This window comes from Vanderwaltozyma polyspora, genomic scaffold, assembly GCF_000150035.1.
Source record: "Vanderwaltozyma polyspora DSM 70294 KpolScaffold1013 genomic scaffold, whole genome shotgun sequence".
Lineage (NCBI taxonomy): Eukaryota > Fungi > Ascomycota > Saccharomycetes > Saccharomycetales > Saccharomycetaceae > Vanderwaltozyma > Vanderwaltozyma polyspora.
In genome coordinates this window covers 182,616-203,772 of record NW_001834682.1, presented here as the reverse complement: position 1 = coordinate 203,772, position 21,157 = coordinate 182,616, and the positions used below count along the sequence as shown (strand labels likewise).

The window sequence follows — 21,157 nt, the reverse complement described above, 5'->3', positions numbered from 1 at the left end:
TATTATGGTCAATGATTCACAAGACAATTGCGAGAAAATAAATTATCAAAATAATTTGATATATAAGCTTAGACTAATTTTTGTTTATCATTTTTTTTAAATTGTAATCCATTACATATTATATTTGTTCCTTTCTTATATTACTTTTAATTATTACTATTTTTTTTGTTCCCATATAATACTCAAAAAAAAGAAGAAAGAAAGAAAGAAAATTATCACTACTCCAGGGTTCCTGTTGTTAATTAGTACTGATCTCTAGTTGTGGTTTCTATTTCATAATCTCCCACTTTATTTTAAATTAGACTTTTTGATTTGAATTTTTTGTTATCTCTTATTTATTTGATAATTAAAAGGAAATATTAAACTGATCTACTTATCCCCTCCCCCTCGTCTAACGTTTTTTCCAAATCTGTCATCTTTTTTTTTTAATATATATTAATATTTTGCATTAACTATTTTTTTCTATTTTATCCTTTTTTTCTCTCCCCTACAAACATTCATTTATAATATATATATATAAGTATATTATATTATATTATATTGGAACAGAAAGGATTTTAATTATTATCATTTGCACAGAATACTATCATACTGTAACTATATAGTGTTTTAACCGTATTTTACCAAGTTACATTAATTACATTATCATTTTCTCCCCCCCCCCCCTAACCTGACAGAATTTTATAACAATTTTGAAAAGGTCATTCAAAGAAATATCATATTTTAGAAATTGGAATTGGAATTATAATACAATATAATTCAATATACATAAAAATAATTTAAACAAAAATGTCACAAAAGAAAAATTCTTCCCCTGCAATCAATTTAATCGCTGGTGGTACAGCAGGTCTGTTCGAAGCTTTATGTTGCCATCCTTTAGACACTATAAAAGTAAGAATGCAAATTTATAAAAGATCACATTCTTCAAATATCAAACCTCCAGGTTTCGTTAAAACTGGTTCTTCCATTTATAATCAAGAAGGTTTCTTAGCCCTATATAAGGGTTTGGGTGCTGTCGTCATAGGTATTATTCCAAAAATGGCTATTAGATTTTCTTCATACGAAGCATATAGATCTATGTTAGCTGACAAACAAACTGGTAAAGTTTCTACTGGTAACACTTTTATTGCTGGTGTAGGTGCTGGTATCACTGAAGCAGTATTAGTTGTCAACCCTATGGAAGTTGTCAAAATCAGATTACAAGCTCAAAGTTTGGTTACACCAACTACAATTCAAACTAATTCTATCAGTGGAGGTGCTGCAACTGCCACTGCTACCGCTACTGCCACTGCCACTGCTCCACAACCAAAATATAGAAATGCTATTCATGCTGTTTACACGATTATTAAAGAAGAAGGTGTATCCACTCTTTACAGAGGTGTCTCCTTAACTGCTGCAAGACAAGCAACTAACCAAGGTGCTAATTTCACAGTCTATTCCAAACTAAAAGAATATTTGCAAAACTATCATAAAACTGAAGTGTTACCTTCATGGGAAACATCGTGTATTGGTTTGATCTCTGGTGCTATAGGTCCTTTCTCAAATGCTCCTTTAGACACTATAAAAACTAGATTACAAAAGGAAAAAACATCTAAAACAGACACTGGTTCAAGTTGGAAAAGAATTGTTACAATTGGTAACCAATTGATCAAAGAAGAAGGATTCAGAGCTTTATACAAGGGTATCACTCCAAGAGTTATGAGAGTTGCACCTGGCCAAGCTGTCACCTTTACTGTTTATGAATTTATTAGAAAGAGATTGGAAGATACAGGTTTCTTTAAATCATCTGGTCCAAAAATCAAGAATAACTAGTTGATTTAATAAAAAACAATCATATCTTCTCTTCCATTCTAATGTGATTACTATTAACTCAGATTTTTTAATTATTCTTCAAAAAATCAAAAAAAAATATTATCTTAAGTGATAACCTTCGAGTACACTAATATTATTTTTAGAGTATTGTATATATTTTAAATATTCTTATTTCATAATGAAATCATGCCAAAATTTTTATGCCAATAATAACTAAAAGATGAAATTTCTTCTGTTTATTTGTTCAAAGATATGATTTTAATGATACTTGATTTTTGAAAATGTCCAGATTCGCAATCACGGAACGTAATTGGAAAGAGATCATATCCAATCAATCTTATTATAAAATGCTTCAAGTATTTGAATAAACAACAAATATTTTGAATCCTATTATACGCATATAAATCTCTAACTGTTTTCTAATTCCATTATATCTAATCTCTTTGGCGAGGTTTTACAATACTTCAGTCGTTTACGTAGTAGATAATTGATATATCCATTATATATATATTTTTTATTAAAGCAATACAACCCCTAAAATGGTCAATAAAGTTGCTAAATTTTACAAGTTATCTAATGGTTATTCAATACCATCGGTAGGTCTTGGCACGTACGATATACCTAATAATGTTACAGCCAATGTTGTTTACGAAGCTCTAAAAGCAGGTTATCGTCATTTTGACACAGCTGTCCTGTATGGAAATGAAGAAGAAGTAGGTCAAGGTATTCACCGATGGTTATTGGAAGATCCAGAAAATAATAGGAGGGAAGCTGTATTTTATACTACTAAATTATGGAATTCCCAGAACGGTTATGAAAAGGCTACTAAAGCCATTAAGAACTGCTTGGATAAAGTTAAAGCATTGGAATACATTGATTTACTATTAATACATTCACCTTTAGGTGGGACAAAATTAAGGTTAGAAACTTGGAAAGCAATGCAAGAAGCAGTAGATCATGGGATGGTTAAATCGATAGGCGTATCTAATTATGGAATGCACCATATTGATGAATTGTTGACTTGGCAGTATTTAAAATACAAGCCGGTGGTTAATCAAATTGAGATTTCACCTTGGTTAATGAGACAAGAGTTGGCAGACTATTGTAAATCCAATAGTATATTCGTAGAATGCTATTCTCCCTTAACACATGGTTATAAGCTTAATGATCAAGATTTGAAAAAAGTAGCAAATGAAACAGGTAAAAATGTGGGACAAGTTCTAATCAGATGGTCATTGCAACATGGATATATCCCACTACCAAAAACCAGGACCATCAATAGACTAAAGACAAATCTAGATGTTTATGACTTTAACCTTACTTCTGATCAAATGACAATTCTAGATCATCCTTTGTCATATGAGCCAACTGATTGGGAATGTACTGATGCGCCATAAGTAATACATTTTCAAATTTGAAAATAAATAAAGAAACAAATCCGAACAGGGTATACATTAAATAATGATATTGAAAACAAGGGAAACATTCTCTAAATACCGACAATCTAAAACCAATAAATTACTTTCTACTTTTATCAATTTCTATATTTAATAATAAATATAGAAATTTTATAATACATACTAATATTTAGTTTAAACGGAAATTGCTTTTTACGTATATCAATTTACCTTTTTTTGTTGATGTAAATTTTAACGCGTATTGAAAAAGAATGAAAAAATAAACAACGCCAAAATTCAAAACTTTTAATTTATTTATAGTAATAAAATGGTGTAGTAATATCAGTTTATGGTTGAAATTTAGGGATGAATTTAATGGCATCTTTTTAAAAAGAAAATAATATCCATCAACGAAGTTATTTTTAGCCCTGTGGAAATAGCTAAATTCATATTGAATCGTACAATTTGAAGCAAGGATGCATCCACGTCATTTCATTACCAATGGATAATGACAATGGCTCCGTAGAAGAGAAATCTTTAGAACTATATTTTGAGTTTAATCTTGCTGTTAATTTCCAAAATCAATTTTTTGATAGTTTTTATGGCTTTTTTATCCTTTTCTTTAATTAAGTTATTGATTTGTAATATCTGATCCATAGCCATTTATTTCATCATTACCTGTATTCCTAGTATCAAAACAGAATATTTATTCATTGGCAGATTTAACTTCAAGATTAGTCGAATATCTGGAATTTTTTCAAACAAATAGACATTTGTCTTAGAAAGCCAATTTCTATCCCACCATTTTATACATTCAATCAGGAGGACTTTTATCTTTTCAAAGACGTATATTTACACATCGGCATATTTATAAACATATATATAGCATAGATCTGGTCCGAAAATATTATTTAGAATTGATCTTTGCATCAATCATCCATAAAGTGTTTGTGTGATATATTAAGATTAGAAGGTATTGATAGATATCGAATCAGAGATATCTATTATGTCATTGTTTTATAAAAGAAAGCTTTCGGTTGCAATTCATGGATCACAAGACACCTCAGTGACACCAGAAAATGGGAATCAGAATAAAATAAAAAGGTCTATTTCGTTGCCAATCAAGAAAACAAAAACGAAACCAAAGAATGATATAACACTCTCAATTAAAAGAAATAAACATGATTTTGAATTTTTTACAGTTAAGTTTGACTATATTCCAAAGGATTTAGATGAATCTAACGATGATAATAAGAAAGAAGAATATCAACACTTGAAAGTGGTAAGGAATGAACTGGTACAGTTCATATCTCTACAGAAAGATGGCCTTTGTTTAGTAAAATCTATCAGTTCAATAGGAATGGGCCTGGTACCTTTTCATTATTTAGTACCAACAGAACAGGTCAAAGATATATGTTCAGATGAAGTGAAATTGGAAAAGGCGAAGTCACAAATAGCACCGTTACCACCAACTACACCATCCACCATTAACTCAAAATCGTTCTATCTGGCTTCAATTTCCAGATCTGTAAGTAAGTCTATTCCAATCCCATTGACAACGGATGCAGATATATATTTGAACTCTATTGAATCCTGTGAAATATTAAAAATCGAAATAGTGAATAATAGGTTGCTGTACACTATTTTTTTAAGAGATGTTATGAAAAAGAAGTTTATCACTAAAAGATACTATGAAAGTTTCTACAATTTACTCTCAAAAATAATAAAATATTCAAAGGGAGAAGTATCCTTACCATCATTACCAATACCATTTTCCTGTAGAAATGATATGCCTTCTCAATATATACCCACTGATGAAAGATTACCTGCAATGAATAATTTCTTAGCTGATCTAGTTAGCTCTATAAAAGAATCTTCATCACCACATTTACACCAAATTTTACATCTTTGGCTTCTAAAGGACGAAATTGATCTAGTTAACAGTGTCACTATTGACATTAAAGTAGTTCATGGTACTAAGTCCTATGAATTCAAGTGTAACGAAAATGATATCGACAGGTTGGAAAAGCTTAAAGAAGTAGTTAAGCTTAAAATAAACAAGTTATCCGACAATTATAAACTTAAAGCGAAGTTGGATGGTTGGTATATAGTACACCTTTCTGATGAAGATACTTATCGTAGTGTATTCGGTAGAACATGGCAATCTAAAGAATTGGATCTAGAAATTTTGTAAATATCAAAACTAATTTACTATCAATCATTAGCCTATAGTAAAATGATTATGTTTTCAGTAAAATTATCCCAATCTGTAGAAGTTACTTTTCAAGCAAATGTATTATTTTGTTTTAGTAATAAGAATGCTAACTGAATGATTGGGAATGTAATAATAAAATGTAGAATATCATTATTTTATGTAGTTGTATCATTAAAAGGTTGTTTCTTATCATTAAAAGGTTGTTTCTTATCTTTAAAAGGTTGTTTTAAAAAAAGATATCAATATATCTATAAATGCATATATAATCCATATTGTCTATAAAGTAATAAATACTGATAATTATGGAAAATAATTAAATTTTTGACAAGAATATCAGTTATAATATCAGATTAAATTGATGTACGATTTGAATCTCAACTTCAATGTCCATTTATTGTTGACCTTTTATATCAATTTTTTTAAACATTCCATATTGGCGAACAATATCATTCCTACAGGACTTCGTGTCCAAATATATATATTCTGATTCTTGTCCCAAATTCTTTTCGACTACATATTTATCAATTCCTTTGGATTTCAAAAAGTCTTTAATTTCGTTAACATCTTTAAATTGTAATTCTTTCATTAAAAAAGACATACTAATCTGGTTATAACTCTTTGATATTGTAACCAAAGACTTCAAACGTATTTTACTAATAAAAATATCCACTAATTTTTTAGAAAGATATTCTAACGAACCATAAATATTGAAAAATTGATGATAATTATTAGTAAAATGTGCTTCCGCTAATAAAAATGCACATCGTACCATGTAATTAGCAAATATATGCATTTCTTTAGTTAACAATTTTAATTTCAGGGAAGAAATTGCACTATTATTTTCAGTCATTATACAATAAAGGATCTTATAACATGTAAATTCTTCAATGTTGGAAGGTTTGATGTTCTCTTTCTCATACAGTGCAAATAATCTACTCTGGCATTGATTAAATTCCCCTATATCATCATTTTCTAATGCGAGTCTCGCATTAGTTTGATATACTTTTACTGTAAACTGATTTTCTATCATTTGAACTCTAAGATCTTGTCTCATTGATTTGAATTGGTCATTCAAGTATTTATATGATGTTTCCTTTTTCTTGGATTTCTTTATCAGCATCTCGTATGTTTTTTTTAATATATGAAGTGGTCTGACTAATTCAGGATTTGGATCAGAAGTTAATCTTAGATATGGCTTTTCTAAAACTTGACAAAGACCTACAATTTTTTTATTTTTATCGAATTTGTGTGAGGATGTGCTTATAGCATTCAAATTAGAGAAATCTTCATCAACAAGGCTATCATTAACTCTTTTCACAGCCTTTACTGGAGTACTAAACTTTTCAGCTCTTTTTCTCTTCCTTTCCAAATCGTCTACCAAGTCAAATGATTGAGAGTTATTTGTTAGTGTTGCCTTTTTCATTGAAGTTTTTAAGAATGAATTCATCATAACTTCATTCATGGGAAATCCAAAGTTATTATTATTTGGATTATAAACTGAATTCATATTTTGACTTGGAACGGCCATCAAACCATTCAAACCATTTAACACACCTGAATGTACTGGTCTCGGAAGGCTAGTTGGTAGAGCATCATATTGTTGATTGTAAATTGGATTGGGAACCAACGTATTACTTGAATTTGGAGGTAAATTCATAATTGGAGGAAAATTTAAATTGGGATTTTGAAAAGGACTAATCCCCACATTAGTTAATGTTGAATTGGTTTTCGTCTTCTTCTTCTTTTGACCTAATTTAAAAGGCGTTACCTGATTATAAGAATTAGACATGATAATATTCTAGACAAAATTTAGTCACTATATAACAAATAGATATAGTATAATGTCAAAGTACTATCTTCAAGTTTAACTAATATCAAATAACTTTGATTCCAATATATTTATAACAATTGTTTCTAGTGATAAACGTAGTAACGATTTAAATGGCTTTGATATTGTTTCCATGAACATAACGTACACAATGATATATATATATATATATATATATATAGAATATCAGTTACTGATGCTTGAATGGTTCAGGTACATATCTATATTAGAATGTCAAATCTATATACTTAATCATTATCAGTTAGTCAGAAAATTGTTCTATTAACAAGGGTATTTATTCATATTATATGATTATAACTCTCCTGCTTAATCATCATAACTACCAAAAGAAAGTAAACCACCGCCAGTTCTTGAATGTCTTGAAAAGTAATCAAAATCAATTGAAACTGCATTTGCTAATAACACAGCTCTCTGATCAAATGTTAATACTTGATTGCTTATGGATTCTGGTGGGTAAATTCCCTCAAAAGATCTTGTAGAATCGAACCTAACAATATAGACACCAGTATCAGTGAACAATTCTCTTCCTAAACCGACCCAATTTCTATCCACACCAGCCATTATTTTTCCTTCCGAGTCAGCAACTGGGAAATCGAAAGATAGAAATGGGGCATCTATTTCACCATACTGAGAGAATGACACATCTTCTTTCACATCTCTTTGGAATAATTCATAGCGACGTCTCCAAAGATGCCAATTCTGTATCGATTCACCTACCAAAATACCCACATCATCGGATTCTTGTATATTTTGAGGAATTGGCATATTTCTTCCTGGAGGTACACTGAATGTATTTGAAGTTATGCCACTATAATTTTCATTGGAATGTTTGTAATTATAATTGCTAATATCTGAAGGGGGCAAATAAGCTTTTATATGAGAATTGATCCACGAGAATGGTCTGTGAATTGTTAAGATAACGTTACCCCAGTTATCAAAAACGTCCACAGTAAATGGTCTATGTAACCTATAAAGTTGCCTTAAAATCGCTTTTCCGATAGAAAAATCCCTTTCCATCATATAACCAATTCTATTTCCCATAACATCCATTATAGAATATTTATTTGCTTGTTCAAAACCTAAAAACACGTTCATCATTTCTATTTGTCTTTCAATAATTACTGTCGGTTCGTTAAGTATCTGTGTAGCAATAGGATGATGACTTTGAATGAAGGTGGTATTTGGATTCGTTAGCATTGGAGACTGTCGTAGTGAATCTGAACTGTTCACATTCTTATTGATCCTTCTAAATGGACCATTCCTTACGCCATTTATTGAAGTAGATGACAAGAGTCTCTTGTACACTTGTCTGAACATTTAAACAATTGATGCTTTTAGCTATAATACCAGTCTAAGTTTTAAAAAACAGTCGGCACAATTTCTATTTTCTGAATAATGAAGAAAATTCAAAAAACATTTCTGAAATATCTTTGAACAACTTTGATCCGATTTGAATATTATTAAATTCGTTTATACCATTTAAAGGCATATAATACTAAAGTTATCATTTTTCAATTTATATTATATTTTTTCTATTATGTATGTTATCGGTCTTAAAATATCCTTATTTTCAAAAGAAAAAAAGAACATACTGAAATTAGTTACGAATGATTGGGCTCTAAATACAATGTGTCAGTGAATGCGGAAAATCAAGCTAAGAATCAAATATATTGTATTTAATGTAAGATCTATGAACTCATACAAGGAATTATTTTATTATTTTCTATTCTCTTGCCCATTCAATTGACTTCTAGTTTTCTTTTTTAAAAATTGAATACCAAAAGAACAGAATTCTTAGCTGAATTGTGAGTAAATAGATTTAAAATTATTATATTGGTGTAACAGTTGATATAATATTAGTAGACTGGATAGTATATTATATAGATATAAATATTGATTCTGTCTATTGATTGGAAGAATATATAAAACAATCAGTTTCATTCAATTTAATGACACCTGCTGAAACTGAGAAATCACGTGAAACAAATATATTTCAATCTTCTCGAACAGACACGTAAAAAGGAAAGATATTTAAATTATCAAAAGAAAATAATTACGCGTAAACATTGTGCGAATATTCTTAGTGCTCATTTCCTTCGAGGTTCGAAATTGCCAAAATGTATATAATAAAAAGAAAAGGTGAAAAATTAAATTAAATAAAAACCAAAAAAAGAAATTTTTTGTAATGTTAGTGATAGCTTATAGACATATATAAGCAGTTACAATTATGAATTAACTAATAGAAATATTTTGAACATTGTTTAAACATTTTATTAGTTTCAATTTTAATTATTGTTACTAACTGTTCACACCTTCTGTTTATTTCAGTTCATCCCCGGTCTTTTTCTTTATATATGTTATTCTTGTCTAGTATTTGTGTAGAGAGTCATTAGATTACATCTCGGTATTTGTATTTAAACAGTAATATTTATAGTTCACCATAAATATTAATCGTCTGTTTTAGATAATATCTAGTGCTGAGTCTTGGGTATAAGAAGGTTTATCATTAGTCAATTGTGTAGAGTTCAATTCAATTTGAGTATTGCCCTCCACAAAAATATAAGCACAAGTCAGTCATACTTTGAGTAACAATAATGAAATACGTTGTAGTTTCAGGTGGTGTTATATCTGGTATCGGTAAAGGTGTCTTGGCATCTTCAACTGGTATGTTGTTCAAAACTTTGGGTTATAAAGTAACTTCGATTAAAATTGACCCTTATATGAACATCGATGCGGGTACAATGTCCCCTTTGGAACATGGTGAATGTTTTGTCTTAGATGATGGTGGTGAAACCGATTTGGATTTGGGTAATTATGAGCGTTATTTAAATGTAACACTAACCAAAGATCATAATATTACTACTGGTAAAATATATTCTCATGTTATTCAAAAAGAAAGAAAAGGTGATTATTTGGGTAAAACTGTCCAAATCGTCCCTCATTTGACTAATGCCATTCAAGACTGGATTGAACGTGTTTCAAAAATTTCTGTAGATGATACTGGCTTAGAACCTGATGTCTGTATTATTGAATTGGGTGGTACTGTTGGTGACATTGAAAGTGCTCCTTTTGTAGAAGCTTTAAGACAATTCCAATTCAGAGTTGGTAAAGAAAATTTTGCATTAATTCATGTTTCTTTGGTGCCAGTTATTCATGGTGAACAAAAGACTAAACCAACTCAAGCCGCTATCAAAGATTTGAGATCATTGGGTTTAACTCCTGATATGATTGCTGTGAGATGTTCTGAGGTCTTGGATTCACCTACTATTGACAAAATTGCTATGTTCTGTCATGTCAACTCTAATCAAGTCATTAATGTCTATGATGTTAATTCAACTTACCATGTCCCATTGTTATTGTCTGAACAAAAAATGATGGAATATTTGGTTAAAAGACTAAACCTAGATGAAGTTCAACTAAGTTCGGAAGAAAAGCTTAGAGGTGAACAATTATTCAATAGTTGGAAATTAATGACAGGTAACTTTGACGATTCTATGGAAACTGTTTCAATTGCATTAGTCGGTAAATATACACATCTAAAGGATTCATATTTATCAGTAATAAAAGCATTAGAACATTCATCAATGAAATGTCGCAAGAAATTAGAAATTAGATGGGTTGAATCTTCAGATTTAGAACCTGAACAACAAGAGATTGCTAAAAAACAATTCCATGAGGCTTGGAATAAAGTTAGTACTTCAGATGGTATTTTAGTACCAGGTGGTTTCGGTCATAGAGGTACTGAAGGTATGATTCTTGCTGCCAAATGGGCTCGTGAAAATCATGTTCCCTACCTAGGAGTATGTTTAGGTTTACAAATTGCTACAATTGAATTCATGCGTAATATTGTTGGATTGAAGGAAGGTCAATCAGCTGAATTTTTCCCAGATATTGAAGCAAAGAATCATGTCGTTGTTTATATGCCTGAAGTTGATAAAGAAAATATGGGTGGTACGATGAGATTAGGTTCTAGACCAACTCACTTCACTGAAGATTCAGAATCGAGCACAATTAGAAGGTTATATGGTAACCAAAAATTTGTAGATGAAAGACACCGTCATAGATATGAAATTAATCCGGAATTCATTGAAAAATTAGAAGAGAATGGATTAATGTTTGTAGGAAGAGATGAAACCGGACAACGTTGTGAAATCTTTGAATTAAAAAATCATCCATATTACGTTGCTACCCAATATCATCCAGAATATACCTCTAAAGTACTAGATCCATCTAAGCCATTTTTAGGTTTGATTGCAGCTTCATCTGGTATTTTAGGGAATGTATTAAATGGCGAATTTGAATATAAAGGTAATTCAGATTTTTAATAGTAAAATTAGTTTAAATATGTACATAGAAAGCAAAGAATGAATAGTTTCATCTGAAAATAAGTCAAAGCAAATGTATGAATTAGTTGATCTTGCTATTTGCAATCGAATTAATTATTTTTATATAATATTATATATATATGAATAATTAAAAGTATAACGGAAAAAGAATAATTATAGAAGTCATAAACAGAGCAAAAATACTCTGATATATACCGTGAAAACATCTAACCTAGATTATGATTTAGGAAAGAAACCAATTGACATGAAACCCGATTTAGTATCCAATATATGTAGAACAAATCATTCTACAAGGAGGCGGCTAGTTAAGCTGAAGTGACACCAATAACACCACAAGCAGCTCTACCACCAGCGTTACCAGTTTTCAAGGATTCTTCGTTGCCACCTTGACCTAAATCATCGGTACCAGCATGGACAACAACAGATCTACCGATAATAGAGGTTGGACCAATCAATTTGACCAAGTTATCGGTCATGGAACCCTTGGAAACACCATTGGCATCAGTCTTGATGTTACCTAAATCACCAACATGTCTAGTTTCAGCAGATGGAGCACCATGAGTCTTTTTGAAAGGGTTGAAATGTGGACCAGCAGAAGTACAACCGTTAGTGACATCACCGAATTCATGAATATGGAAACCACGTTCAGCATTAGCAGTGTTACCTGGCATCTCGTAAGTGAATATAGTTGGAGCAGATTCTTCGGGTTGTTCAAAATTAACTACACCGTTAACATGGGAATCACTTTTAAAAATGCAACAGCTTAACCAATTTGGCTTGGTTGTTATTTGAATAAATAAGGAAATTTATATATATGAATACAAAATAATTGTATGTACTGTGTATAAGAATGAATATAACAAAACTTATTCAATTGAAATTTAATGAAAACCTTAAATTATCTGATGTATTGAAATAAGTATAACCCTTTATATATAAATAACCTGTATAATTTTTCAAAATTATTATTAATGAAAAAATTGAAACTTCCTATTAAGAAGAATCAGTTAGTACAATAAATGTCTGAAAAAAGAGAAGAGTAGAACCCCTTTGGAAGAAATTGTCATGTGTGTGGAAGTGTACAAGAGTATAAGTGTATGATGTATGTAGGCATTACTAGTATGTAAATTACGGATTACGGCTGGTTTCAATGCAATCTTGCAGAATACAATTTTTGCAATAGTTATCACCATTACTATTTGCTATGCAATGGGATAAGAATAGCATTCACTAATGTATGAATTGGAAAGTAGCATCATCATTGATGGAATAGAATAAATGAAGCTAAGAAATATTAATAGCACACTTGTCTTGCTAGAATTAAAAAGTAGGGCAAACCTAATAGGGTAAAAAGGGCCACAAGCTTAATGGGCATAACTGTATAGTATAGAATGGACGGTTTCTAGAATAGAGAAGGGGTTGTGAAGGTGTTATGGAATAATGTGTTGTAGTTCTAATAGATTTTTGTTCTTCTCAAAGAAGGATAGTTTGCTATATATTGCAGAAGAACGTATATAATTGAACGTACTCTAAACTACACTCTTTCTCTTAATATACGTAGAAAACAGGTCTGTTGTAAAAGTGGTTGTTGCTTACTTACTACGGTTTCAGAAAAAGAGATCCCTTTGTACGATGCCTTTAATCAAACAGCTCCGGGCTTGCTGTTATTATTCAAGGAATTAAATAAACTCTGAAGAAACCAACGGAACGGAGAAGCCCAAAATAAAATATATACACACCTACATATAGTTATCATAGCAAAGTTACTGCAGTATCATTACACACGTCACATGGGCAAACTACGCAAACTGTTTACCCTGCTATGGATTTAATTGAAAAATGTTCGTATGTCACGATGTAATATTTAAGGTTAGACGAATCAAATACTTTGCATTTATTCTAATGGAAATATATAAGATATATATATATTTTTTTTAATTCCGGCGGACATCATACGAAATTTTATATGTGTTTGTCATATCTGAATTTTTCATCAGTTCGGACAACTGTAGCTAGTAGTAGAGGGAACTCAACTGATCTTGTTGTGCACGTTTTACTCCTTTACGAGCCGAGAGATGAGAAAAGAGTGAGATCTTGGAAACAAAATAACAACAGCATTTACCTATAAAATGAAAATTGTGATCATTTTCGTCCTTATTTTTGTCTGTTATCGTGAAAAATGGGTAAACCCAGAGTCAATTGATAAGCTAGTTCTCCGTCGGGGTCCGTCGGCGATGGTTTCATTTTTGATGACTTTTTGAGTTTGCTCCATTGTATTAATGAGATTAGAGCGATTTATTATAGACATTTTTTAATGAATCGATTGGAAATACATATATATTAATAGTATTCATCACAGATCAGTTGTCCCTTCCTACTGAAAATTACTTGGATAAATCACAATAAGGCATAATATTTTTTTTATTGAATATGACGTTGACAGGACTACTCAGTTTTTTTTAAATATATATATATATATATACAATCAAGCCATTTTATATTTATGGGTTAAGTATCATATATATATATATATGTCTGAGATACCCTTCTAATATTTGTGGTTTCATTCCCTTCTTTTAACAATGACAGGAATTTTTTTTCTGATTAACGTAAATACACATCCAAGAAACTAATGAATTTAAATTGTAATTTGACTTCCTTCTCTACCAGTATAAGGGATTGAGTTGACTAGAGGTCCGATCAATAACATTTAAATACAGGCAATTGTGGATATTAATGTTGCATTAATATAACAAATAATGTATATTTAACCGTACCGAAGTTTCCTTTAATATAATAAAAGAGTTTATCATGAAATGATATATTTAACAACAGCTGTCACCTATAAATATAATTTAACTACAACTTAATTTATTTTATGGCAAATAATTTACTTACTAACGATTTCTCAAGGATGAAATTTAAAAATTCAAATATTGGTCACATGCTAATTGCATGTCACAAATCAAATCATGTGACATATAAGAAATTATATTTTCTGAGAATTTAAAACTCATTTCTCCGATGGAGATAAATTTTCAGATTGCTTAACAGATATTTTTGGAATTGATAAAAGAGGGTACCAACTAGGTTGAATTTGATGCTTAAAAGATGGCATTATTTTCATCACTGTTCTGTCATAGGATTTGGAACTAATATTAATGAGTGGAAGGCTATATTTTGGATAATTAACGGAAGAAAAGCTAGTAATTGGAAGCACTATCAATCTTGTTGGAATACTCTGGCATTTGATGTGCTCCAATATAACTCTGCAAGCCATCAAGTATGAAAACAGATAGTTCCCATTGATAGGCTATGTTCAATCTGCCTGTTGTATAACCCTAACCAAATTGTTTTTGAAATATACAAATCATGCAGAAAAAAAAAATATTTATTATTTGCAGACCAGTTGTAATAAACAGTACAGTACTATAGAGATAAAGCATAAATAATTCCAAGGAAGATTTTTTAATTCATTTTTGTCCTAATTTTTTAATTGTACTGTAATAATTTTCCAGTACAGTTCAAAGTACCTTATCTTCTGTTAACTTTACTTGATGCAACGAAAACTACTCTAAAATTTTTCGAAATGTCCTAATTTTTTATTGTTGCATCTCGTCAAAAATTACATTTTACAGTTTTTCCGATTATTTTATCAATATATTGCTGCTTTTTTCCTAATCTCATCGCTTTTTTTTCCTCTAAATATCCATTTTCTCAATTAAGCATAAAAAGCCTGTTCCTCACCTCGTTGCTTGACAGATCGCACGTATTCTACAGAGGGATGTCATTATTAGTAGAAGCTGCAGTATCTAGTACCAACAAGCATTAAAAGTAACATATCAAATAACCAATTTTGTGCTTCCATTTTCTAGGGAAACAAATCGATGGAGAAACGGAATAATTTTTTTTGCCTGATTTAATATCTATTAACACTGTGGTGTAAGCATCTTCAACAAACTGCCCCTCACACCAAATAAATATTTTCTACGTGTATGTCTCACCGTCTTCTGCCTTAAGACGATAATAATGCAACGTAGATTACTTATGCAGCAACTATTTCCTACAACCTGATCATTTCTGCCCTAACTTAATCTAGCTTTTACCTCTACATTAGTAAATTACTGCAGTAAGCATGAAGAAAAAAAATGAAAAAATTAAATCAAAAATCAAAGAAAAAAACAAAATCATTATTTGTAGTAATACTTATCCGATGTACATGGCAATACCTCCCGTTACCTACTCCAAAATTCACCACTGCCGCCATAGCGAAATTAAAAAATCCAAGTTGTACGACGAATTTTTAACTTTTGTGTCGAAAACGATTAGTTTCTTTTTCGAGTTGAAAATGAAAAAATAAGAAATGAAAAATTAGAAATTAATCAAAAGAAACGTGGTTTCCGCGTATTTTTCTGAGCACTATTCCATATTTGGCTAGGAAATATGAAAAGTAGCCAAATTCCTTCGTTTCTTTTTTTGTCGTTCTACTTGCTCTCCTTTCTTTTTTTTGTACCAATTATTCGAAAATATTTATATTTGGACAATTATTATATCTATTCTACAACATTGTTTAGTTGGGAATAATCAATAATTAATTACTGCCAAGTTGAATCGGATGAGAAAATTATCATCAAAGTTGAACAATTATATTTTTTGATCTAGAGTAACAGCGCTATAACATTGTTTTCTTTACAAGAGATTAAAAAATGTCCTAATTTGTACCAATTCAATAGTGAAAATTTTTATTAAAAACCATTTCTCCAACGGAACTATAAATACTGGCAACTTTTAATATACTATAACTCTCGAAATCAGATAATTTCATACCATCTCAATTTATTTTTCGCCTTCATTGGTGTTTTATTCTTTTCAAATTTTTTACAATAATATCTCAGGAACATTGAAAACTATCAATCTCAATAATACATTTTTAAAAATTATTAACTGAAGAAAAAATTGATAATAATATTAAAAGGAAGTTCATTTTGAATTATAAGCTTCTATAATTTATTATCTTTTTATTTTCTCAGATATTAAGATTTTAGAAACAATACCATATAAAATCTTTCATATTATCAAGTCAGAAAATTTTTTAATATGAAATCGTCAATTGATCAAGTTTCAGTTAGAAGCTTGGGTAATGATGACATAGGTGAAAGCTCAGGTAACTCTAAATCTTTTCAACATGATAAAGAAAAGGAAGATGCCATTAACTCTCAAACTTATGTTTTGAGTTCTAAGAGTGTAACAAACGATGAATATTCTGATGAAATTGAAGATTCTAGCTCACAAAAAGATGATGAAATTAGACCAGAAGACTATTCAAATAAATTTGCTTATTGGTTCTACTACTTCATTGATTTAATATCTGTTAAATCTAGTAGCAACGAAAAAAGGTATTGTTGCAACCTACCTATATAACGATGATTTAAGACCAGTTGAAGCTGAAAGAAGAGTTTGGACTTGGAAACAATATATCTTCTTCTGGGTTTCTGGTGCCTTTAACGTTAATACATGGCAAATTTCAGCAACTGGTTTGCAATTAGGTCTAAATTGGTGGCAAACATGGATCTGTATTTGGGTTGGTTACAGTTTTGTTGCTGTCTTTTTGGTTTTAGGTTCTCGTGTTGGTAACATGTACCATATTTCATTTCCAATTGCATCTCGTATCACCTACGGTACTTATTTTTCCATCTGGGTTGTCATAAATAGAGTTGTCATGGCCTGTGTTTGGTTTTCAACTTTAGGTTGGTTAGGTGGTGATTGTGTTCAATTAATGTTGAGATCAATTTTCACTAATAACTTAGAAAAAAAATTAGGTGATACCATACCTGACCCTGATTTGGATAACTATCAATTCATGTGTTTCATGATCTTCTGGGCTGTCACTTTACCATTCTTATGGTTTCCACCTCATAAGCTTCGTCATCTTTTTGCCGTTAAATCGTGTATTACCCCATTTGCAGCTTTTGGTTTCCTGATTTGGACTTTAAAGAAAGCAGATGGTAACTTGGCATTAGGTAACTTGAGTGGTACTGGTAAGCTAAGCAGCTCTGCAACTGCTTGGGCTGTCATTAGATCTATCATGAGTGCCATGGACAATTTCTCTACCTTAATTTTAAATGCATCTGATTTCTCTCGTTTTGCTAAATCTCCAAAATCATCGACTTACTCTCAATTATTTGCATTACCAATTTTGTACGCTGTTATTTCATTGATTGGTATCTTGTCTACCTCAGCAGCCTATACACTTTATGGTGAAAATTATTGGAGTCCATTGGATATTCTAAGTCGTTATTTAGAAAACTATACTTCAGGTAACCGTGCTGGTGTCTTCTTAATTTCCTTTGCCTTTGCTTTTGATCAATTGGGTGCCAACTTATCTGGTAATGCTATCCCAGCAGGAACTGATATGACCGCTTTACTTCCAAAATTTATTAATATTAGACGTGGTTCCTTCATCTGTGCATGCATTGCATTGGCAATTTGTCCATGGAAATTAATGTCTTCTTCATCCAAATTTACTACAGCCTTAAGTGCCTATGCCGTTTTCTTGTCTGCAATTGCAGGTGTCATGTTCGCTGATTATTTCATCATTAGAAAAGGTTATGTCAATATCTTCCATTGTTATACCAACAAACCAGGCTCTTACTACATGTACAACAAATGGGGTACTAATTGGAGGGCTGTTGTTGCCTATATCTGTGGTATTGTTCCAAATTTTGTTGGTTTCTTAGGTTCATTAGACGTCGTTGTTCCAGAAGGTGCAATGAAGGTCTACTATCTAAATTACTATATTGGCTATTTAGTATCAGCATTAGTTTATGTGATACTGGTATATTACTTCCCAGTTGACGGTGTACCAAATGGCGCAAAGATCAAAGATCGTGTCTGGTATGAAAGTTGGATTGAAGTTGAAAATTTCGCTAATGAAAGAGCTGCATTCGAAAAATATGGTGATGAAGGTGTTTTGAAAGCAAGAAACACTGTCTAACGATGACATTGCATGAACAATTGAAATAAATAAAATATTTCTATTAATCCTAATAATAAGATAGTTATATAACCGAGCATTAAAAGCTTATTCATATTTACTCTGTACAATTATATACTAATAACTCTGCATTTAATAACATACATAGCATTCATTAATATTTCATTAATTATTTATTCGTTATATGTTTGTATTTTTCGGTTAAAATTTACATAATCCTTTGAATTCCCACTGAAAAACGGCATGCCTAATATAATATAAAAAAGTTAGACAACGTAAAAATCCTAAAATGTGTATATAAGTATATAAAGTTGTGTATAGAATAAGTACTTTCGATCAAGCAATGACATGAATGTAATCATAGAAAAACCCAATGACATGCATCACTGAATCAGGATCGATATGTTCGTTAACTGAATGAATTGTTAATAAAACGTCCATATTAGCAAAAGATGGATGGAATCTATATATGTTCTTGGTTAAATTCCAGTAATGAGAAGTATCAGTATTACCAGTCATAATAGATGGGGCAACAATAAGTTCTCTGCCAGAATAAGCTGTTAATGGGAAAATAACATCTTCGAAGTAACCCTTAATAGTACCTGCAAATTCTCTCCAGACATCATTTGCTGGTGAGACAGGGGCTGGCTCTAAAGTGGATAGCGTTGAAAGGGTTATTTTACCACTCTTACCGGAGGTTAGAATATCCTTGCCATCTCTAGTTAAAGTTAAATCATATTTATTGGCAATTTCTTCAGCTTGCTTAATGAATTTTTGAATGGTTTCCTCAACAGAAGATTCTACAGCAATTCTTGAATTGACAACAAATGAAACGGATTCTGGTAAAGCATTGCTCTTCACACCACCTTTAATCATATCGACAGATTGGGAAGTACGGAAGAAATATTCTGCAAGTCTTCCTACTTTGTTGATTATGAAATCAAGCACACGTTGGTTAGCAGCACGATCTTCTATGGCATGTAAAAAGTCCCATTTTAAATTAGAATCCATTTTGGTTGAAAATTCAGCAGCACATTGGAAATAATCAGTAATTGGGTTTCTTTTCGTGAATAAAGGTTCGAATTTCTGATCTTCAATTAACTTGATTAAATCAGCTGCAATACCAATAGAAGTATGATCTGGTGGAACAGAAGAGTGGCCACCTCTCGTATCAATTCTGAATTCAAGATTTAAGAAACCCTTTTCACCAGTACTTGGAGAGGCCATCATTACACCAGCGATTTCACTGATACCTGACATACCCTCATCAACAATTGAGTAGATACCATCATGGCCATACCTTTCAAGCAATACCTCATTCAAGTATTTTGCACCGTAATTACCGGAAGCCTCTTCATCAAAACCGGATGCCAAAATAATTGATCTTGAAGGAACAAATTCAGGTTCATTCTTTAAAATATATTCAATTGTTTGTAAAATACCAATTAGCATACTCTTATCGTCAAAGGAACCACGACCCCAGATATAGTCACCATCGAAGTGACCACTGAATGGTTCGTGTTTCCATTCGTTCCAAGTCTTCTTTTCTACAGGGACAACATCTTGATGAGCAGCAAAAATGGCAGGTTTTAGAGTCTCATTATAACCCTTCCATGTTAACAATAGTCCATAATGGTTCACAGTTTCAACATTCAAAGAAGACCAAACTAATGGGAAGTCATTTCTCAACTGTTCATGTAATTTTCTAAAAGGCAACCAACCTTCAAAACTAGGGTCATCTTCAGGATTTGGCATTTTATCAAACATTTCAGTTGGAATACGGATTGCATTGGCTAACTTCTTGATTGAGTCATCACGGAACTCCTTGTTCTTAAACATTAATTGCATTGAAGATGGATTAGTACCATGTACTTTATCATATACTTGGCATTTAAACGGAGGTAAGGCTGCATTTGGAGAGGTTTGACTTTGAAATGCATACAAAGCATAAATAAAACCTACTAACAGCCCTATTGGCGTTAGGTATTTAATATTGAACATTGTTTCGGTGTTATATTAGCTTATTTGGGGTAAAATAGACATATATATTGCATCTTTTTCTTCATTTTGGTGGCTTAAAAAGCTAATGTGATTAAATTGTTTAAATTAAAAAATAAATATCGCTTGGCTAAATTACTCATGTTGAAAATTACATCAAAGTTGTCAAAAATTTGACTAAGCGAATATTTAAAATACAAATTTCGATCAAAATAAAGTGACAGTTCTTATAGTAATTAACAAGTGATTAATTCATTATGTTCGAATTATGGATGATGATATTCTCAATAAGATATATTGATTATATGATATCTAATTATAGAAATTAAATTTGAAAATGTTTCTCCCTCTCCTTTGTTTTAGGGTTTTACCTGATTTGATACATTGGAAGTAATGTGATGACAGTAATGTGAAGATAACAAATTTGGATAATAGTTATTTAACAAAATAGTTTCTTGGCAGAAAATCCAAATTCTTTAAATTGCCTAAATTCTTAAATAGAAAAATATCATGAACAAAGGGCCCCTCAAGTATATCAAAAAGGTA

General features: G+C 30.9%; 9 protein-coding genes across 9 annotated transcripts; 5 read left to right on the top strand and 4 right to left on the bottom strand.

Annotated features, from left to right (window-relative positions):
- Window positions 1-789: 789 nt before the first annotated feature.
- SFC1 (Sfc1p) lies at window positions 790-1,812 on the top strand (the record flags this gene model as incomplete). The annotated part of the gene is made up of 1 exon (XM_001646216.1): window positions 790-1,812. One exon carries the CDS (start codon window positions 790-792, stop codon window positions 1,810-1,812), a length of 1,023 nt encoding a protein of 340 aa, XP_001646266.1.
- Window positions 1,813-2,351: 539 nt separating this feature from the next.
- Window positions 2,352-3,209, top strand: Kpol_1013p82 (aldo-keto reductase superfamily protein; the record flags this gene model as incomplete). The annotated part of the gene is made up of 1 exon (XM_001646215.1): window positions 2,352-3,209. The coding sequence occupies one exon, from the start codon at window positions 2,352-2,354 to the stop codon at window positions 3,207-3,209; it is 858 nt and encodes a 285-aa protein (XP_001646265.1).
- Window positions 3,210-4,215: 1,006 nt separating this feature from the next.
- Window positions 4,216-5,403, top strand: Kpol_1013p81 (uncharacterized protein; the record flags this gene model as incomplete). The annotated part of the gene is made up of 1 exon (XM_001646214.1): window positions 4,216-5,403. The coding sequence occupies one exon, from the start codon at window positions 4,216-4,218 to the stop codon at window positions 5,401-5,403; it is 1,188 nt and encodes a 395-aa protein (XP_001646264.1).
- Window positions 5,404-5,815: 412 nt separating this feature from the next.
- THP3 (Thp3p) lies at window positions 5,816-7,213 on the bottom strand (the record flags this gene model as incomplete). The annotated part of the gene is made up of 1 exon (XM_001646213.1): window positions 5,816-7,213. One exon carries the CDS (start codon window positions 7,211-7,213, stop codon window positions 5,816-5,818), a length of 1,398 nt encoding a protein of 465 aa, XP_001646263.1.
- A 366-nt stretch (window positions 7,214-7,579) lies between these two features.
- On the bottom strand, window positions 7,580-8,590 carry AIM25 (Aim25p; the record flags this gene model as incomplete). The annotated part of the gene is made up of 1 exon (XM_001646212.1): window positions 7,580-8,590. The coding sequence occupies one exon, from the start codon at window positions 8,588-8,590 to the stop codon at window positions 7,580-7,582; it is 1,011 nt and encodes a 336-aa protein (XP_001646262.1).
- Window positions 8,591-9,867: 1,277 nt separating this feature from the next.
- Window positions 9,868-11,598, top strand: Kpol_1013p78 (CTP synthase; the record flags this gene model as incomplete). Its single annotated transcript, XM_001646211.1, has 1 exon — window positions 9,868-11,598. The coding sequence occupies one exon, from the start codon at window positions 9,868-9,870 to the stop codon at window positions 11,596-11,598; it is 1,731 nt and encodes a 576-aa protein (XP_001646261.1).
- A 326-nt stretch (window positions 11,599-11,924) lies between these two features.
- On the bottom strand, window positions 11,925-12,290 carry Kpol_1013p77 (uncharacterized protein; the record flags this gene model as incomplete). Its single annotated transcript, XM_001646210.1, has 1 exon — window positions 11,925-12,290. The coding sequence occupies one exon, from the start codon at window positions 12,288-12,290 to the stop codon at window positions 11,925-11,927; it is 366 nt and encodes a 121-aa protein (XP_001646260.1).
- Window positions 12,291-17,254: 4,964 nt separating this feature from the next.
- Window positions 17,255-18,613, top strand: FUI1 (uridine permease; the record flags this gene model as incomplete). The annotated part of the gene is made up of 1 exon (XM_001646209.1): window positions 17,255-18,613. One exon carries the CDS (start codon window positions 17,255-17,257, stop codon window positions 18,611-18,613), a length of 1,359 nt encoding a protein of 452 aa, XP_001646259.1.
- A 336-nt stretch (window positions 18,614-18,949) lies between these two features.
- On the bottom strand, window positions 18,950-20,614 carry CPS1 (Gly-Xaa carboxypeptidase; the record flags this gene model as incomplete). The annotated part of the gene is made up of 1 exon (XM_001646208.1): window positions 18,950-20,614. The coding sequence occupies one exon, from the start codon at window positions 20,612-20,614 to the stop codon at window positions 18,950-18,952; it is 1,665 nt and encodes a 554-aa protein (XP_001646258.1).
- Between the last annotated feature and the right edge of the window lie 543 nt (window positions 20,615-21,157).